Raw genomic sequence first — 20,634 nt, forward strand, 5'->3', positions numbered from 1 at the left:
CTGGAGACAAGGTTAAGAACCACTGCACTAAACGGACACCCAATGTAGATAACAAGTAGCGGCGAAGAGCGGATAGAAAAATGGGGTCCAAGGCAAACAGTTTGAGGGGCCTGACGAAGTACTGTTACGGCCCTGTGTTTATGATTCTTTACGCGTCAACTCAATAAGCGATATGGCTCTCATGCTCGGACTGATTGGTTACTCCTGTTCTGGACTTTGTGCCGAATGCTACAACCTACAATATCATGTATAATAAAATAGCATTACATCTTCATTATACTTAATCTAAAACTCCGTGCTGTCATACGTTTGAGGCTGCGATTGTTGTTATAGTAATACTTAATTCACAATTTTCTGCTCTTAAATAGCAAAATTTTGAGGTTGGCCCTGGCTCAAAGACACTATCTTATCAGGCCAACTTGTGCAACTATTGTAGAATTTGCCTAATTCGAATTGTATTTCTTGTATTACTCAAGTACAGCCTATGATATCTATCATTGAGTACAGCATTGTGGAGTAAATACTCTCTCTCTCTCTCTTCCTCTCTCAAACAAATTTTCTAGCCGGAGAAAAAATAACATCAACAGGTTACGCCGTCAGTCCTCAATCGCCTGCAGAACACTTTGATAGTGATTTTCGCCTGTACGGTGTACGTACGTGTATCGACAGACAAGTAATAATAAAATCCGTTATCATGGAGCGTACGGACACTAACGGGAACAAATACAGTAAGATGTTGTGCTTTTATTCTTACGAGACTAGTTGTTGAGACTGGCTGGTATCATTGTTCAGAAGATATGCCGAAGCTGCAATACGTCAGCGTAACGCTGTGTACCTGTGAGCGGCCGCAGACGACGGTGTTCTGCAGGACGTGCTCAAATCTATTTCCAGGTGAGCTGCATTGTAAGTCTTCTCGGTTGAAGTTTATAAAAGCGAATTTTTCCAGGGCGAGCGAGGATCAGATGCCCTCAACATCCAAAGATAATTCACCTGATGGATCACAACACGTGTCCGAGCTGTTTTTCTTCAAAACTAAAGGAGATAGTCTGAGTCCACTTTTCAATTTTTATTCAGTTATTCATGAAACATTCTTTATGCAATTGTGATGCTGTGCTTAAAAACCATGATGCGATAATTTTATTGCTACACCGTCCACATTCTTTATTCATCAGGCCTTGATCTCTTCAAGCCTTCAACACAAACCTAAAAAACAATTTTTGCTGTTCTGAGGCAGTCATTATTAGGAGTTAAGTCACAATCTTGAATTTGCTCGACATTGTACGTTGTGGGCATAGAGCACTTTTGTAATTGACAGACTTGGACTGTAATGTATGACACTGCACACATTCAAATAAAACTTTGTAGTTCTCTACTCAATATGATCTTTGATTGCAGGATATAGATGAGGTTCAGCTGGCATTAGCACACAGTGGTTGGATAATATCCATCCTTGATGCTAATCTGTAGTTCATAGTCTGTTACAGAAAAGGTGGGCTGTCTCAGAGTTGCTTATTCAAATCCAACTTTGTAGTTCTCTACTCAATATGATGTTTGATTGCAGGATATAGATGAGGTTCAGCTGGCATTAGCACACAGTGGTTGGATAATATCCATCCTTGATGCCAATCTGTAGTTCATAGTCTGTTACAGGAAAGGTGGGCTGTCTGAGAGTTGCTAATGACTTTTGCATTGCATGTTAATGTTTGAGGTGGCAACTATTGCTAGAGGAGCTTCACCATATCTACCAGATATCACGAAATAGCCAATCGCTGCAATCCTCCAGAGCACTGACAATATAGCCAGCTAGAAATATGTTGCGAATTTCAAAATAACGCGAAACAATAACTTCATATTGTTAATTTATTCGCTAAAAGCTTTTCGACTAACTCTCATCAGTAGCGAACGTTAGTGATGGGGTGAATCAAATTCGAAATGTAAGAACTATTTTGTCTGTATGACGTAATAATAACAAAAACAAACAACTAGTAGACGGGCTAGATACGGTAGTAACGGTACAAAACAAACGTTAACGAGTACATATTCGGTTATAAATAACCGAAAACACAACACATAACATTAATGAAATATTCCAAGAGTGTAGAGGCGTTCCTTCTGGCGACAGAGAATCGGCTTTCGTAGCTTTATGATCGTAGATTCCAGGACCTTTAAATGAAACAGAGAACGGCCACGAGCAAGTATAGAAAATTGACTGTCATTGTAATGATCAGCACATTCTGGATGGGATAAGAGATGCTGTCCAATAGCCGAATTACAAGCAGTAACTTGATCATAATCACGCAGTGTGTCAACAGACTGCGATGAAAGAGTTGGAGAAACATTATTTATTCTAATTTGCCGTGGGACATGCTGGCGAATTCTTTGCTGCAAGCGCTGAGACGTGCGACCTACATACCGACTGTCACATCGGCACGTGTATTCATATATTATGTTGCTTTGATTTGTCGCAGGTAGCACATCCTTTTGCGTTGCAGGCATCAGAGATTTCGTCATGAAGATTATCTGAGGTTCTACTTGTGAAAAACAATGGCTCACTGACGATTTAATTTGTTTTTCAAACCTGTTGGACACTTTCCCAATCCAAGGAAGATGCAAATAAACAGGACATTTTCTAGGTCCAAACGGTTTAACTTTTCTGAAATCTTTGAGTTTACGATCTATGGTCATTTTAATGATATGATCAGGATAACCATTTGACTGAAAGATTGACCGAATGTTCTCCAATTCAGAATCAAGTTTGACTTTACTACAAATCATCAGAGCCCTGTGTACCAGAGTTCTTATCAAATTTACTTTACGTTTTACTGGACAGAAAGAATCCCACGAAATGTATTGCCCACTGAATGTAGGCTTACGGTAAACTGATGTAACAAAATTAGCACCCGTCTTTGAATAAGTGTGACTACATTTCTAAAATGGATTTAATTCTCGGCGACAAGTCTAAATTCGAAATCCTTGGCCCTGCGTGTGACAATGACAACACCTCCAAGATAGAAGCTCGTATTCAACGTCTACTATTGACCCTCAAGAAGGCGGGAAAAATCTCTTCTGCTGAATACGACGATATCAGACCCACTGGCTCCATTCGACCACGTATGTATGGTCTTCCGAAGACCCATAAATCGAATGTACCCTTACGTCCGATACTATCGATGGTTGGATCAGCGTATCACAAAGTCGCGAAGTGGATTGCGAGATATCTTGAGCCGGTGAGTTTGTTCTATGGTGGTAACTGCATTCGTGACTCGTTCACATTTGCTGATACCATTCGTAATGTTGATCTCGATGAGTCCGAAATCTCTATGTGTTCGTTTGATATATCTAGCTTATTCACGAACGTGCCAGTTCAAGAGACTATAGAGATTTGTGCCAATGAACTCTATGGTGGTGTCCTTCCATCTCCTCCATTCTCAAGGTCTTCTTTTGTTAAATTAATGCGATTGATCACTTGTGATGTCGAATTTAGTTTCAATAACACCATATATACACAGATCGATGGTGTTGCAATGGGATCGCCGCTTGGTCCCATTCTGGCTAACATTTTTGTGGGGTATTACGAAAAACGGTTATTCGAAGATATTGATCGACCATTAATGTATCAAAGATATGTTGATGACACCTTCGCCATATTTGAAAATGAATCCCAGTGTGATTTGTTTCTGAGCAAATTGAATGGTCTTCACCCATCACTGAAATTCACCATGGAAAAAGAGGTCAATAATTCATTAGCATTCCTTGATGTTGTAGTGGAAAAGACGGGTGCTAATTTTGTTACATCAGTTTACCGTAAGCCTACATTCAGTGGGCAATACATTTCGTGGGATTCTTTCTGTCCAGTAAAACGTAAAGTAAATTTGATAAGAACTCTGGTACACAGGGCTCTGATGATTTGTAGTAAAGTCAAACTTGATTCTGAATTGGAGAACATTCGGTCAATCTTTCAGTCAAATGGTTATCCTGATCATATCATTAAAATGACCATAGATCGTAAACTCAAAGATTTCAGAAAAGTTAAACCGTTTGGACCTAGAAAATGTCCTGTTTATTTGCATCTTCCTTGGATTGGGAAAGTGTCCAACAGGTTTGAAAAACAAATTAAATCGTCAGTGAGCCATTGTTTTTCACAAGTAGAACCTCAGATAATCTTCATGACGAAATCTCTGATGCCTGCAACGCAAAAGGATGTGCTACCTGCGACAAATCAAAGCAACATAATATATGAATACACGTGCCGATGTGACAGTCGGTATGTAGGTCGCACGTCTCAGCGCTTGCAGCAAAGAATTCGCCAGCATGTCCCACGGCAAATTAGAATAAATAATGTTTCTCCAACTCTTTCATCGCAGTCTGTTGACACACTGCGTGATTATGATCAAGTTACTGCTTGTAATTCGGCTATTGGACAGCATCTCTTATCCCATCCAGAATGTGCTGATCATTACAATGACAGTCAATTTTCTATACTTGCTCGTGGCCGTTCTCTGTTTCATTTAAAGGTCCTGGAATCTACGATCATAAAGCTACGAAAGCCGATTCTCTGTCGCCAGAAGGAACGCCTCTACACTCTTGGAATATTTCATTAATGTTATGTGTTGTGTTTTCGGTTATTTATAACCGAATATGTACTCGTTAACGTTTGTTTTGTACCGTTACTACCGTATCTAGCCCGTCTACTAGTTGTTTGTTTTTGTTATTATTACGTCATACAGACAAAATAGTTCTTACATTTCGAATTTGATTCACCCCATCACTAACGTTCGCTACTGATGAGAGTTAGTCGAAAAGCTTTTAGCGAATAAATTAACAATATGAAGTTATTGTTTCGCGTTATTCTGAAGTTCTGTACCACAAATCACTTGTTCGAATTTCAAAATGTTCATCATCGTGTAACTGGACAGCAGATAATTAGCCGCTCCTACTCCTATAGCCATATATGCAGCAATGCTGGATTTTGTTGGAGTTACGACTCTATAATGGATGACACTCCGAAACCAAAACATCAAGCCAGTACGGAATAACCCGACACCGATACATCGCTCATCTTATATCTTGGCATGTCAAGCATTTATTTGAGCAGCTGCGTATAGGTGTCAAATGTACAGAGGGATAAGTGGAGGTTTTCCTCTGTACCTGGCATAAAGATGCCCCATTTTCTTGATGTTCGCATGTAGGATGGAATGAATAGTTAGCAGATATGGTTGCAGCATTTCCACGTTGGTAATTTGTCTTCGCTTGGTTGTATTGTATGCAGGGGCGTCGGGAAGTGGATTTGCCTGGAAATAAAATGATGTTCATGAAGTGCAGTGGCTAGCATTACCGTGTATACTCGTCCTGGCTACATGCAAGACATAGAAAAGCTTTCATAATCCCCAGTCAGAGCATGCCCTAAAGTTTGAATAACATCAGTCAATTTTCCATACTTCGTTCGAAGACTTACCAATGCGGCTAGTATACATGCAATGCCATAATGTTCAGTATAATCAGAGGTGGTCAAAGTAGTCAAGAAATCTACTCAAGTAGAAGTAGCGACGAAAATATCTACCCAAGTACAAGTAGAAGTACTTCTTCCATAAGCAACCTAAAACTACTTGAAGTAGAAGTAGAATTGAATGACTTTAAAAGTACTCAAGTAAGTAAGTAGTTATGAAAACGATCTTAATTCGTTCACATGGATTGTAAAAAGGTGCAAATTGAGCTATGCGATACGTGACGAGCTTGATTCATATTGATGCATACCAGCAGGTATCCAATTTTCGATAGCATTAGTATTCGTCCACATGGGATGAAAATGATAGTATTGATATGGAAATGCGATGCTAATCCTCTGTTTTCTCGAACAGCACGTTTTAGAAAATAGGATGGTATGGCGTCATTCCCCATATTATAAGCCCGATAGTTTAGTCGAAGAGCAATACGGAGAAGTTGTATACATGTATAGGATACAGTGTAAACACTTTGTGCGATTAGTAAACGTTAATAAAAAATATGGTGGACCGTAAAAATGCCATATTGTGTAGCTTTATTTCCAGAAATCAAAGGCATCACTTGCCTACACTTGCATTTATACTTCAACATGTATGTTATCCAGACAAAAGAACTGATAATAATTATAACTCAAAGTATATGATACTGGGAATTGAAAGTGAAATATAAATACTACTTGTAAAAGCGGAGCGGAACATGTATTTCATGTTTTTAGTCCAGAAAGTTTCAAAGGTGGTATGCTAAAACAGCTCTGAACCTAAAAAAAGTCATAGTCCACTTTTCCAGATTTGGACATGCCATGGACATGCTAGATTACGATATGACAAGTAAATGCTAGATTGCGAAACATCAGTTTCAAGCGTTATGATGAGCCATATATACTGTGATGAATTATTTGATATGGACGAAGGGCGACAATGTGGTGTGAACGGAAGCACGTCAACACTCTACCTAAATTATATTCATTTATACTTTCGTGAAATCATACTGGCCTCTCGGTATCCAGCACTGCACGCGACGAAAATTCTGGGCTTTACCAATCTTTTATGAAAATTTAATGTTGATACTCCGTGAAAACAGCCCCGAAATTCCTCAGGCCATCTTCCTGATTGGAAGATTGAACTACTTCTACTTGACAAACTGAAAATAGCGAAAAGTAAGTAAGTAGATCACAAAATATTATGAAGTAGAAGTAGTGAAAATCAGATCTACTTGAGTAAGTACCAGAAGTAGAGGAAAACTACTTGAGTACTTCGAAAAAGTAGTACTTCGTTACTGACCAACTCTGAGTATAATCATCGAAAGATCACAGCATATATACAGTTAGAACAATACACACATCGAAAAGTTACAAATATCCATTGAAAAATGTCTGCAAGGTTCAGTTTCGCAGGAATTTGAGTAAGAAAATAGCCTTATGTTATAATATTTCAAGGTTGCCACGTGCACCGATTTCAATATGATAACGAATGACCGACACAAAATTCTATGTTTCTTCCTTGTTGCTGTGACTCGAAAAAGAACTCATCCTCAATCCGCAGAAGTAAGAGATATATCATGCAACGATCAAATTTCCAAGATGCAGAAGAATCAAACCTTGGTAACACGAGGCGTATTCGTTAGTACTCTTGACAAAAAGTATGATCACTTACATGTATAAACTTCCACAGATCATTCAATACCAAAAACACTTCATGAGGTGATAACTGGTCGAAAAGTTCGCCAACGTAACACAAAGGCTCAGGGAGCAGCTGACCCTGAAACACGCACACAACAGATGTATTGAATGAAAGTTTCATAATTTGCAATTGTCCACCTTTGAAAGGACTTCGACAACTTTAATCGAATGTCGAAGATAGCTGCCCGCGGCCACAATCGAGTTTTCTCTCGACGAGTCCCAGTGATATAATAACGCCCCTGTGATGGCCCTAATAAGCATGGAACAGCGCCGGAAAGCTTTTGCACTGTTAGCCAATAATCCCATCATGCTCCACGCGAATGGATGCTCATCAAAAAAGGTGAAGATTCGTAGATCTCTGAAGCATATCAACATTAGAAATACTATGTTGACAGTTTTCACTATTATGCGGAGCCCTTTATAACGATATTAGGTTTTTAATCGCTAGGTTTGCACAGCTTGGAGATCACAAAAGTAGGACAATTTTAGTGAGTTGCTTTCCAACTAGAAAGCTATACAATGTTACCTCGCACAGAGTCATTTGGATTTTGATGATATTTATTCAAAACGCTACAATGAGCACCTGACTGACAGATTTCAAGAAATCCTAAAACCTTACGTTATTCATTCATATTGTATTGCTCCATCCATCTTTTACGATCAAATCAATAGTAGCTAATGGATATGAACATTTGTACAATTCACAACTGTAATTCTGTCAATAAGTCGTCGTAAGCACCAGGAATAATTTAGGTATCTCACTGAACAGGCCAAATCAGAGAATAGGCACTATAGAACAAACGGACTCGAGATGACCAATACCATGACAGGTGCCAGAAATGAGAAATGGTCGGTAACAGAGTACTTCTACTCCACTCCTGGACTGGTTACGCTTTAGACTACTTTCACTTCTGCGCTGCTTGATGTTACTATTTACATGTTGCCAAGCAGGAAGTAATGGACAAAGTCGTAGCCATATGCAGTTCCGAATGTCGATATTCCTTTTGCGTTTGACGAGATGACGCATCTTCCTATTTTGGAAATAGCATCCTCAGATCAACCACAAAAAGTTTGAGTCCCCTTGATCATATGTGTATTTCGAAATCATTTACTCCGGCAACTTTTAGACCTTTCATATTCAACCTCTTGCTCAAGTATCAACGCGATGCAATTACGATTGACTATCATGCATGACTGAGGTCAGTAACGTACTACTTCTACTTTTTCAGCGTACTCAGGTACGTTTCGCCCACTAGCACTACTAAGTCGGTTGGTCATGATTGTAGACTGCCTCCGTCTCACAGTTTTCTGTTTTTAAGGCAACATCAGGTTTGTATTATTTATTTTATTTTATAGGTCTCTACTTCTACCAGCACAATGTTTACGATGCTACTTCTGGAGTACCGATGAGGCTTACTTTGACCACCTTGAATTATCACTACCGTGGCCACCTCTTCAGTTTAGAGAACACCAGGCCTAGAATACTAACTTTTGGACTCAACTTCTCTAAACCGGCGTCACCTCCATTCGAGTGTACACCTCAGACCATCTCCACCGTCGCAGCCCGAGTATAGATCTTTTCACACATGGCTAGTATCCACCACCCACCTTTCGACAGTGTATTTCCGAAACTGCGGGTCCGGCCATCTCGTCTCTGAGTGCAAGAGCGCGCCTTGTATCGACGACGTCACGGCTTCGAATAGCTTCGCGCTCAACACCGTCAGCTTCTCCTCGTCAAACGACGCTGGCATGTCGTGAATGGCGCCGCCTTCCATGGAACTGCCGCTGCCGGTCTTGCAGCAGCATCGGTGAAGCAGGAGCGACATGCACTCGTTGTTGGTGACTTGCGCAGACTGCAACGGCATGGATTTCAAGATTTCGACCGATTAGTAGCGGATTTGGATTTTCGCAAATTGTTTGCGCCAGGATTTGGATTCGCTCTTGGATTAATTTATACCACTCGAAGCTTTTCAACTGACATCCATCAGAAGCGAATATAACACAATGTAGGCCTGCTACATTTTCAGTGCCCAAAAAGAGGACATGTTTCTTGCCAGAAAGTAAAACGAATGTAGAACGAACGCAGAATTCATATGTTTGAGTTGATGTTTTACATTTCCTTGGCAGTTACAGGGAAAAGCTACAATAAAAGGCACAGCAAAAGACACAAAAACAACAAATCAAATATATTTCATTGCTTCAGACCATGAATACTTTGCAGTTCCCACAAATTTTTGCCAGCAACGAATGGTCATTTATATAAAAGGAATATTGAAATTATACACAACCGTAAGATTCTCGAAACTTACCAAACTAATAGGCTGGCTACGGTAATTTTTTGGAAATTAACACGTCTCGCCTCAAATTCTTGTTGAAAGTACAAGCAACTGACTCGAAATGAAAAAAAGGAGACATTTGGGTGTTCTCGGAGGACCATTCACTTTTCTTGAGAAAAGAGGGCGTGTGGTAGGCCTAAGTAAATGCAGTTAACCAAGTTCAACATATAGGGAGAATTTGGTCTTTTTTGGAAGTAGTTCAGGATATGATACTTTTATGAGGGGAGTTGTCATAAAAACCCTGCATGGCACATGGTACTGCAAACTGAATCAGAACCTTAGACAGAGGACAAGACTTCTTTCGCTTTGGCCCGGTCCCTATCACCCCGGTCTCCACGACGACAGGCACGTGCCCGACCACCGATGTCGTGAATGCCCGATGCCGCGCCAGCAAGGACACGCGCTGCTCCGCAAACATGTGACCCGTCGTGGGCGCCCCGTCCTCGTCTTCTTTCACTTCCTCCGTCCTGCGCCCGAACAGAACAGCGTTGACCTGAAAAGCAGATCATTTGGAAAGGTAAAGAACAAGGCTTGTTCCGAGGTTGTCAGTGAATTCGTAACAGTGACACCCAGTGACAGCCCCTAATGCTAACCCAAACCCAACGTCTACCTTAACCTCACCTCAACCCGAATACATAAATGCATATATGCCAAATGATGAGTGCACCAAGCAGGGTATAATGACTCGACTTGAGTCACGATTTTCGGATGACTCGACAAAACTATAAAAGTGAGATTGACTTGTGACTTGGTTACAACCCTGGCACCAAGTGCTGTATATCAAAATTCACACTCAAGTTCAGTGAGACATTTATTTCTGAGTTCATTACTACAATATTGATGCATCGTTTTCGCAATAATAGTTATTACAATTCTAGTAATTGTTGACATACACTCGGTACCTGCATGACCGAGCTTTCGAGGACAGACTGGCATACGATCGAAAAGACTTCCGGGACTTGCGACAGCTGCACGAGAGCCTTCCTGCAGCTGATCATGGATGGATCGTTATTGACTCTACCTGAAAGAAAGTATCGGATTTTGAAGTGAAGTCTAGTTATTCTACTTCAGTGGTTATCAACCTATGGGCCATGGTCCTGTACTGAGCCATGACGATGTTTTCGGTTAGCAACAGAGCTTCCGCGGTATATAGTGATATCAGAAATCATGTTATTATGATTTAGTGATTTAATGATCTAACGTTGGCTTCGCAACATCATTTTTCTTACAATTATAGCAACCCTGGTTCCATTGCAAACCGGGCAACATACTTGATGCTGCACCCATTATATGGACAAAAATGACAACGAAAGCCTCATCAAATTTGAGTCAATTTTCATTTGATTCGTTTGTGTTGCTAAGACCAAGTGTTTATCATTGAATGTTAATGGGCCAATGCTATTTTTTTTACTAATTGACGGGGCAACGAGCAAAAAAAGGCAGAAACCTCTGGTCTAATTAGTCGAGAGAGTCGGCAGCGCAATAAACGAAATAGAATGTGGAGTTGAATTTGAAACCAAATGATGAATTGCAACGCATCGGTGTCTTAACAGAAAATAACGATGATACACTGTTGGCGAACTTAGTACCATGGAAGAAAAATGAGATGGTGTGAAATTTCAAAACATTATACAGGAATTCCTTCCGGCAACAAAGTTTCATAGGTGCATATAAACGTTCAGTGCATCAGATACTAGTAAGTAGTAAGTGAACGTACCGGAATGTAGCAGCTTGAAAAACTGCGCTACCAGCGTGCGTGCCAAGGAATATTGTGAGGTTTCCAGCACTTTCGACATGGGCGTCAGCAACAAATTGGAGATGATGTCGACTGCGAGAACGCTCGCCGTTTCGACAGGTCTGACTGACGACAGAATGGCTCGCAGTCCGGACACGTGATTCCACAATGCTTTCTGTAATCTACGAATCGGAAATTTGACATTCGTGATAACTGCATTAACATGTTTTTGTTTCAGTTTGCATGATCACTTCAACACTTGCTGCAGAATTGAATCTCGTTAGTACCGGTAGTGTTTTAGTTAGTTGGAGATTTTTCAAGGGTCTTTAGTTCTAGTTCTAACTGAGTATTTTGAAAACCCAGTACTTCCTACAAGTCTGCACATTAGGCTGCAGAGCTTTGCATAAGGAGGCCAATTCTAAATCTTTACACCTCAAAGAATGACCTATGGGTGTTACGGCTCAACATGACTTGTAATTATGTCAAATACGGGAAGTGTGACCAGGAGCATGAATCTGCATTGAGGATTTTGAAGAAAAATGACAATTTTATTCATCAAACAGTACTAGGTATGTAAAATGAATATATACAGTTCAATAATATATATGATAATGGTACCGGTTCGTAGGTACAGATAAGTATAACTGATAGTTATTACCGAGTATAATCAGTTATAACGCTTACAATAGTCGTAAATCATAAGCTATAAAGAAACAAAACTTACTTATTCTGTAATTCGTACGACCCGGGCACGTCCACCTTTCCCAGCAGAAGCCGCCACAAATTTTTCACAAAGTTATTCAGACAACGCAGTCTGATGCCTTGCGTGGACACGACGGCGAACGAGTACTCGAGAGCTTGCTCAATCACACCTGCAAGAAAGACGCCTTCTAGTTTACCACAGCGATCGCCCGTCAACCGCATCCAACCCACCTGGCACCACCGCGTTTACGAAGACATGCAGCTTGAAAATGACCGTCAGATCATCGAGGCTCTCCGTCTCGCAAAGTAACTTGTGAAAAACCATACAGCCGCATCCCTTTATCGAGACAATTTTCAGCAGCGTGACAATCCAATTTCTCCTGTAGCAGTAACTATTTAGGTAGCAGCAAAAAGTGAGATGTCGAGATTGATTTATTGGAGACATTGCACACTTACAGCAATGTCTCGGAGGAACCCACTTACAAAATTGATATATAGATGATCACGGTCAACGCAGGATGACAACAATGCAAATGGGTGTATATTTCAAAAAATATTTAGTTCAGGCGAAGGATCTATTTTAATCGGTTGTTATGAAAATTTCTCTCATAAAGGAGATGCAACCAAACCTCAAAGATACTTTCTACTTAACAAAATAGGAAGTGTTAAAAATTAGGTAAAATAAGCAATCAAAGTAAATGTGGGAGCACTCTAAAAGCATATTCACTTCCTGAGTAAGTAGGCAAAGACTACGCGAGTACGGTACTTCTAAAAAGTGAAAGTACTTCATTGCTCTGTCCTGGAGTCACATGCCGCAATTCACCACACACGCGATTACACACAGGCGAGTCTTCGGTACCTTCGAGAGTCTGTCATTTTGAGAAACAGATCGCAAATGTCGGAATGGTGTTTCTTCATGGCGTTGACGATGTCGCTCTGCCGCTTTTCGGCGCCCGCACGTTTCCTCATCGCGATTCGCAGCAGGTCACGCAGAAGCCCATCCTGCCGTAAACAGAACCATCCTCGTTGTGATGCGGCCGGTCAACCAATGCTTGAACTGAATACTTGAACGTCTAGTTGCGCTAGTGGTTGACAACCAGTGGGGAATTCTCCAATTTGTGGAGAATTTAGGGGTTTCTGTTGGGGAATATAAACAATTCCCTGACCTGAACTACATGTGCTAAAACTCGTTATCAACTCTAGATAACAATATTGGGGTTACAGACACGTTTAGCATAAGCAGCATGACGTACAGCAAAGTCTTCGTAGAATTTTGCTGGTTACCAGTACACAAGAAGTTTTGCACTAATGTCTACTGTCAGACGTCTCGGAGATGTTGTATGCACTCAAATAAACATATACCTAGCTGTGACATCAGGCATATCACAATGTTGAACTTGAAAATTTTATAAAACGCAGTGACTAGAGTTAAAAGAGAATAAGACCACAGTAACCTTCTCCTTGGATTCAGAAGTGTGGAATGAAAAAAATACACTGAGGCTTAACTAAATTCAAACTGCTAGCTATCTACTTTCCGAACTATTACGAGGTGGGAAATGGTTTCAAACTATATTAAACTTACTACTAGACTGTATTATGTATTATCATTCCATAATAATATGTTGCCATAATTTATAATGCAGTTAAAATGTAATTAGATTGCAAAATGTAACTCAATTATAATTAATGGTATTTGAAGTAATAATTTTGTAATGTAACTGACCATAAAGTCTTGTAATCATTGCAATTCTGTATAGCACTGAATGGAACGACCAATCCCTACCATAAGTTGACTAAAGATATCCTGCATCGGTTCCTCAAGGCTGTCATCAGAAGCTGCCTCCAACACAAATTTCACCAGGGAAAAGGAACCCGCAGATGATTGACATATCAGGTGAACGGCAAGACTGACGGCGCTGTAACAGATTACGACAATTTATCGCAAGCTACAACCGGAAACGTACCAGGCCAACACTCACGCGTCGACCTTATCGTGGTAATCCGGCAGTTTCTTAAAGTCTGTGTATAAATTGCGCAAGTTTTTTTGTCCCACTGAAACAAAATTTTGTCTTGTTCAAAGCTGCGAAAATTATCCGACAGCTATCAAAAGTATGTTGATTAACGTTGGGTAATTCATCATTTGATCACAGAATAATGTCATTAGTGACTTAGTTTGCAGGTAAGCTTGTGGCCACTGTGACATTATAACTAGGGCTGGGCAAAATGATTCGAGTACTCGAATCTGAATCGAGTATTAATTTTAATGATTCGAGTCGAGTAGTGAAATACGATTTTTTCGAGTACTGAAATTATACGCTCCTCGCCACTGAAAGTTAATTTATCAACGAGAATTATAGTTTCGATACTCATTTTCGCTGTTGAAGCCTTGAAACCTTGATTGGCGGTATCGTAGCATACGAAACATATAGTACAAAGCTACGAAAGTTACTGGACGTAGCACATTTCCAAAATCATGATTATGCCACAGAATTGTCACCAAGTGGAATGAAATCGGATGGCCAAAATAATACCAAAGTATCATTTATGAGATGTATAAGAGGCATTATATTCTTTATGGTGGCATAAACGGTACATATTTGAACTTTGACTTATTACATTCAGTTATGACGTCATAATGAGTGATACTCGATTACTCGACTCGACTCGAAGCATATTACGGGATTCAGAATCGAATCACTCAGCTACTCGATTTTGCCCAGCCCTAATTATAACCCTTACATATATCCAAGAACGGTTTGGTCGTTATCTGGATCAAGAGCGGCGAATCGGAAAGGAGCTGCATGATGTACAAAATAGATTTCACTTGCACTTTATCGCCGCTTGCTGTCGGAGACTGGAAAAATAACAAACATTAAATATTCAGTATCAGTACTATAACATAGCTGCATGACTGACCTGATATAACTCGATGATTGATTTATGCACTTTATCGCTGTGCCTACTCGATAGATGCTCCAAAATGTGGACCACCGATTTAATTTTCGAACTGTCGTCTTCCATTGCAGATTCGCCTAAAAAGACCATGCTGTATTGAATGCTGAGAAGAGAATGAAAACATTTCATGGATTTAAAAATTTTGATTTTTTAAATATTATAGGTTTCCATTGTACTCCGAGATTCAAAAAAATGATATTTGACTGAAGAAATGGTAATTGTCAGAATTTCCGTAATTAGTAGAGAATTAAACAGGAGAGTGGATGAAACTCAAAGTAGACATAGAAGTAATGCCATATATTACAAGTAGAAGTGGCAAAGAAAAGCATGAAAGTACAGAAGTAATTAGTTTCAAAATGTAGATTCGGTCCAGGTTTCGCTTACTTTTTGTAGACAATTTTGTTCATGTATGTGACGAAGACTTGTCCCAAAGCTACTAACTACGTTACAAAATCCAAATTATAAAAAAGTAAGAGATTCCGCTATAAATGCTGTAAAGTTGACTAAAAGTGGGAAAAGCCTAATTGAATAAGTTTAGCGGAAGTACTAGAGCACAGCGTTACTGCGGTGATTGTGTACGACACTTGGAAGTAAACTAATTACAGTAATCACAGTCTCGTGGTGAAACCAGTGTAGTGTTGCTTCTTGAGTAGAGTAATGCTGTAAATTTCTACTCAATCACAGGTAGAACTTGCAAGTACCAAGACAAGTCAAAACTAGTTCAAGAAGAAGTATAAAGTGAAGGACTGAAAAATGCTAGAGCAAGTAGTTTAAAAAAGTAGATTTGGGCGAAGGGTTGCATACTTTAAGCGGTTAATCAGAAGTGGTTACATTCGAAATTTTGAAACGAATCATCGCGACTAACGAAAAACAAATAATGACACTACGAATAGGTGCAATATTCACACATATATTCAGTTATCGTGATACAGGGGATTTTCCTCGGTTATCCCCACAAGTTCATTGGAAAACATGACGCGAACTCGGACCAAAACTACTTTTCAAAATAAGCAGTGCAAAGAAGTGATTTTGCATAAAAACATTAGGTAGAAGTAAAAGTAATCCAAAAACAAAATCATTTATCTACTTGAGTAATCCAAAAAAGTAAAAGTACTTCATTACAACCACCTCTGACGCGATACCGGAGTACAATTTCAACACAATCGGCCAATACCCATACCCCGTTGATTGACAAAGTCTCGAAATCCGGACTTGAGGACTTTGCAAGTGATTTCCTGCGGAAAGCTATTGCCGACGTTGGCGACGACCCAGTCAAACCTCGGCGAATGCCGCGTGGACGCGGACAGCAGCGAGTCCATGCAGCTGTCGTCGCCTTGCTTGATTCTGCAACAGACGGTACGACTCGAAATGCGATCGATCGGCATAAAGCGAGACACACTCACAAAATTTTCAAGCAGTGCCGATACATATTCATTAGAATTCGAGTCGGAAGAACTTGCATCCAGTTTGACAGGGTTTCGTGCAGTTTCGATCCCGAGTTGATTGACGACCCGCCGACTGATCCGCCCATTTTATAACTGCTGCTGATTTGACCTGTGAAACAAGAACTGATACTACGTGTCGTATATCACACTGACGGTGAAATTCAGTGAAACATTCATTTTTAAATTTAATATTACAATATTCATGCATTGCTTTCATAATAGTAACAGTTATAATTACATTTCTAATGCCAAGTTCACCAATTCACGCTCATCTTCAGTGAAACATGTATTATTTAATTTAATAATACAATAGTGACACACCGCTTCCATAATAGTAATAATAATGGTTATTAACTTTCTAATGCCGAATTCACTGGCAACCAATGTTCCCTTCAAGCTGCGCACGTGCGCAAATGCGCAGTGCTGACACGGTCTCTGCGCACGGAAAATCTTAGTTGCGCGAAAAAATTCAAAGTGATGACCTTTTTTTTAGTCTTTACGCACTGTTGTCCAAGGGTCTGCGCAGTGAGTTGGTGAGTGTGCGCAGACTCGTCAAAAATTAGAGGGAACATTGCTGGCAACCACGAAAATATATGCAACTGTGATGCCCAAAAATACTGCTAGCAATCCAGATCGAGATTAGATTGCGTTATAGGAAGTAAAAATGAAAGGCACAAATAGCACTCTAAGAGCACGGACGACTTCTTTTAGCACAGATACCCAACATAAGGCAGACTGCCGAGGTAGTCACTGATGAAGCACTTCTCCTTTTTCGGAGCATTCCAGCGAGTTTCGTCTTTGCATTTACTTAAACTCAAGTGAATATGCTTTTAGATTGTATCCACTTCTACTTTGCATTTTGAAGCAAAGCTACGTCCTTTTTTTACGGTTTGGATTTTGTAAAGTAGAAAGTATCTTTGGAATATGTTTGTATTATAGATTACTAACCTACCAATAGATACGCAATTCACGCAAAACCCGTCGTTACTCTCGGGCAAGCAGTCTCTCTTATTGCTGTGCAATCTTAAAGCAGCATAATTTGTATAGTGCTATTGCTGGTGACCCGAGGGTTGAAATTTAATAAAATTTGTCCTAATCGAAAGCTAGTGTCGCACTGATTCCGAAAATACAAATCGAAATCTTGTCAGGGCAATAGAACCCCTCAAAGTCTGAAAATGGGCATCGTTGCGGTATGTTGGCGGCAGTGCCATTGTTGGGACAATGCCGATTTTCAGACATTGAGGGTTGTATCGGGGTGGTTCCATTGCCCTGACAAGACTTTAAATTTATATTTTCAAAATCACTGTGACACTAGCTTTCGATTAAGACCAATCATTATATTACATTTCAGCACTCAGGTCACCAGCTATTGCACTACAAATTAGGCCAATGCTACTTTCGGATTGCTCAGCAATAAGAGAGACTGCATGCCCATGCGTAACCACCGAGTGTTGCGTATCTGTTCGTGGTTAGTAATCTATAATTTGTATCACCTTTATGAGTGAAATTTCCATGACAACAAATGTGAATCAAGTCCACCAATACTCACCTAATAACTCGATTGACCATTCACATAATATCGGCGCCCACGCTATACTATTGTTTTCTAGTAGCTCGTTCATAGTCTTCGACACGACCTGCATACTACCGATCAACTCCTGACCTGCAAAATAATCTGAATTAAAGAGTTCGCCAAACATTTGAACTCTAAATATAATGTACGATAGCGATTAGCTTAGCATGTCCCTTCACAGGATTGGATATAGGCCTACGGCCTGCTTTACAGTATATCGTGAGCCCTTCAAATTTTTATTTTGATAAAAATTGAAAACCAGCAATTCTCGGTCTTAGGCTCATGTACCGTTGCATGATTGTTTCGTAAAATGGGCATCGTTCATCCCTAGTAGCCTATGTTGCATTAGCATAACAAGCATTACGGAAGGCGGTAAGATCTAAATGACAATTTGATGCATGAATTGGCATTGAAATTCCAGCAAAAACTTGAATGAAGAGTACATTATCATATTAAAACTGTTGCACAGTATTAACAAATCCAATTAATGCAAGGGAAGTTTATAATGGTATTGTAATGAAGAGTAATGGTAACTGTGCATTAGGGCTGTTAAAAAAAAACTTTTCCTTTAGATGTCACCGGCTATACTTGATAAAATTGTTAGGTTGGTTAAAAAACGCTACACACCAACTTTGGCTCCATTCCAACCAGTAGAAGCGAGATTCGTGCAATAGAAAGTTTTGAATTTATCATTAAAAAACAAGAAACAAAATTTTCCTGCCGACCCCATAAAATCGTTAGACTCTCAGAAGAGATGTTGCACACCAAAATTGGCTCAATTCCAACCACTAGAAGCAAAGTTATTGCGGTAGAAAAATTTGAATTTGAATAAAATGGTATTTACGGTGACTAACTCTTCAATTATTTATTATAAAATCATTTTTCTACTGCAATAACTTCACTTCTAGTGGTCGGAATTGAGCCAAATTTGGTGTGCATCATCTCCTCTGACAGCCTAAAGATTTTATGGGGTCGGCAGAAAAATTTTGAAATTTCATTTTTTTGTTTTAGAATGATAAATTCAAAACTTTCCACGGCACGAATCTCGCTTCTACTGGTTGGAAATCTTGGAATGGACCCAAAGTTGGTGTGCAGCGTTTTTTCAACCAACCCAACAATTAAATCAAGTATCCAGTGAAATTTGAAGAAAAAGTTTTTTTTTTGAACAGCACTATGGTACTGTGCATATATATACACGCTTTTATACTCCTGTTTAGGCTGGAAAAATGTGTCCCTTCATTATTAGGGATCACAATGTCACAACAACAACAACAAAACATATCAGAAGGTAGAAAATTTAAAGACGCTATACTACACACTAATGCGAGCGAACATGTAAAGTCTCACTTGAACTCCCGTACTCCTTTGATCTGTGATCGAAATGGCTTCTGGCCGCTTCCTCGAAGAGTTGTGAGAATCGTTCAAGCACTGCATACCTCGAGGCTGGGACTCGCTTTAGCAGTGTAATGGCATTATTTATTCTTTCAGGTGTGAATCCTCCAGACGCATAATTAGAGGCGATGAACCAACTGACTGTCTGCTTCGTACTAAGCTGCATAATATCATAAGAAAAAGATTATAAAATATCTCGTGTTCACGTAATAGCTATAGTAAGCAGGGGGAAGAAATTTATGAGTGCCTAGAAATGAGAAAGCAGATCACTCATTAACGAAACCTGATAGAATTCACAACAATGAAGCGTGTTATCCCTACTACTAAGGTTGGTATAAATTGTAATGATTTGAGTGGTACGAGTAATTTTTCATAGTGCTATATAGCGAATTTATACACTCTTTGCACCCAATAATTCGATTTTGATTGATTAGGATATTCATTGACAATATTCACAGCAAAACACTGACATCAGGATGAACAGCCAACAACTTAAGATGGAATGAAATCTTGTAATTTACCAAATGAATCTCACTGCGCCTGTGCGGTACATTACTATACCAGCTGAGTACGGCATTCAATGCCAATGCTATGAAACATACCTTGGACACTGAGTCTTCTCTATCTTTCATTTCGACGAAATAGGAAAATCGAACCAACCCTGGAGCACTAGCCCAGCAGGAAGTAACAAGCTTGGGACTTTGTGGTACCGGCACTGTAAACAACATCAACATTCAACATACCCAAACCCATTCTGCAAGCGCTGCTGAGGCCGGAGTTCGCGCATCAATGCTTCAGCTTGAAGCGAATCATGGAGATTTCGATGGCGAGCTGAAAATCTTGAGAGTGGATTTGGAACAGTAATATCAGCGATTTCTTCGATATACACGAACCATTCAATATAAATAATCAATTCAATGATAAAAGGGTGCGATCTAATCGAAGTGCAAACTAATCGAAGCGCACAAAACTAAAGCATTCGCTAACTTGCGCCATCTACCGGTGCTTATCAGATACTGTCACAGGTCACTACTCGCTAGGTACGTTTTTGCAGAAATGCAATCAATGCAAAAGGCTTAGTACGTCGTATACGTTACTTGAGCTAGATTTCAGCCTTGTATTGTCAATTCTCGTATTATTATAAGTTTTCTATAGTTCCTAAAATTTATACCATACCAAACTTTGGGGGGCTGGGGTCATATTCTTGAATGTGACATTGACATATTCGAAAATGTGACATTCGAAAATGTGTCTAATGGACCTAATGATTTTTCATATTTGGTGATACGATTATAGGCTTGTTCTTTCCAATCCTC

General features: G+C 39.7%; 2 protein-coding genes across 2 annotated transcripts; one reads left to right on the forward strand and one right to left on the reverse strand.

Moving 5' to 3' along the window:
- Positions 1 to 575: 575 nt before the first annotated feature.
- LOC145444045 (uncharacterized) lies at positions 576 to 1,377 on the forward strand. The gene is made up of 3 exons (XM_080321955.1): positions 576 to 728; positions 793 to 891; positions 947 to 1,377. Exons 1-3 carry the CDS (start codon positions 695 to 697, stop codon positions 1,048 to 1,050), a joined length of 237 nt encoding a protein of 78 aa, XP_080178081.1. The 5' UTR covers positions 576 to 694; the 3' UTR covers positions 1,051 to 1,377.
- LOC145444043 (integrator complex subunit 5-like) lies at positions 1,052 to 20,165 on the reverse strand. Its single transcript, XM_080321953.1, has 20 exons — positions 19,921 to 20,165; positions 19,274 to 19,478; positions 17,903 to 18,016; positions 16,312 to 16,462; positions 16,089 to 16,252; positions 14,870 to 14,985; positions 14,693 to 14,807; positions 13,933 to 14,005; positions 13,737 to 13,869; positions 12,813 to 12,955; positions 12,185 to 12,333; positions 11,976 to 12,123; positions 11,234 to 11,433; positions 10,419 to 10,537; positions 9,794 to 10,009; positions 8,789 to 9,033; positions 7,319 to 7,538; positions 7,155 to 7,259; positions 5,149 to 5,291; positions 1,052 to 1,203 (listed from the first exon to the last, which is right to left on the reverse strand). Exons 1-20 carry the CDS (start codon positions 20,050 to 20,052, stop codon positions 1,185 to 1,187), a joined length of 2,910 nt encoding a protein of 969 aa, XP_080178079.1. The 5' UTR covers positions 20,053 to 20,165; the 3' UTR covers positions 1,052 to 1,184.
- Positions 20,166 to 20,634: the final 469 nt, after the last annotated feature.

Source organism: Botryllus schlosseri, chromosome 8 (genome assembly GCF_051294905.1).
Source record: "Botryllus schlosseri isolate E-star chromosome 8, Bs_hap1, whole genome shotgun sequence".
NCBI classification, from domain to species: domain Eukaryota; kingdom Metazoa; phylum Chordata; class Ascidiacea; order Stolidobranchia; family Styelidae; genus Botryllus; species Botryllus schlosseri.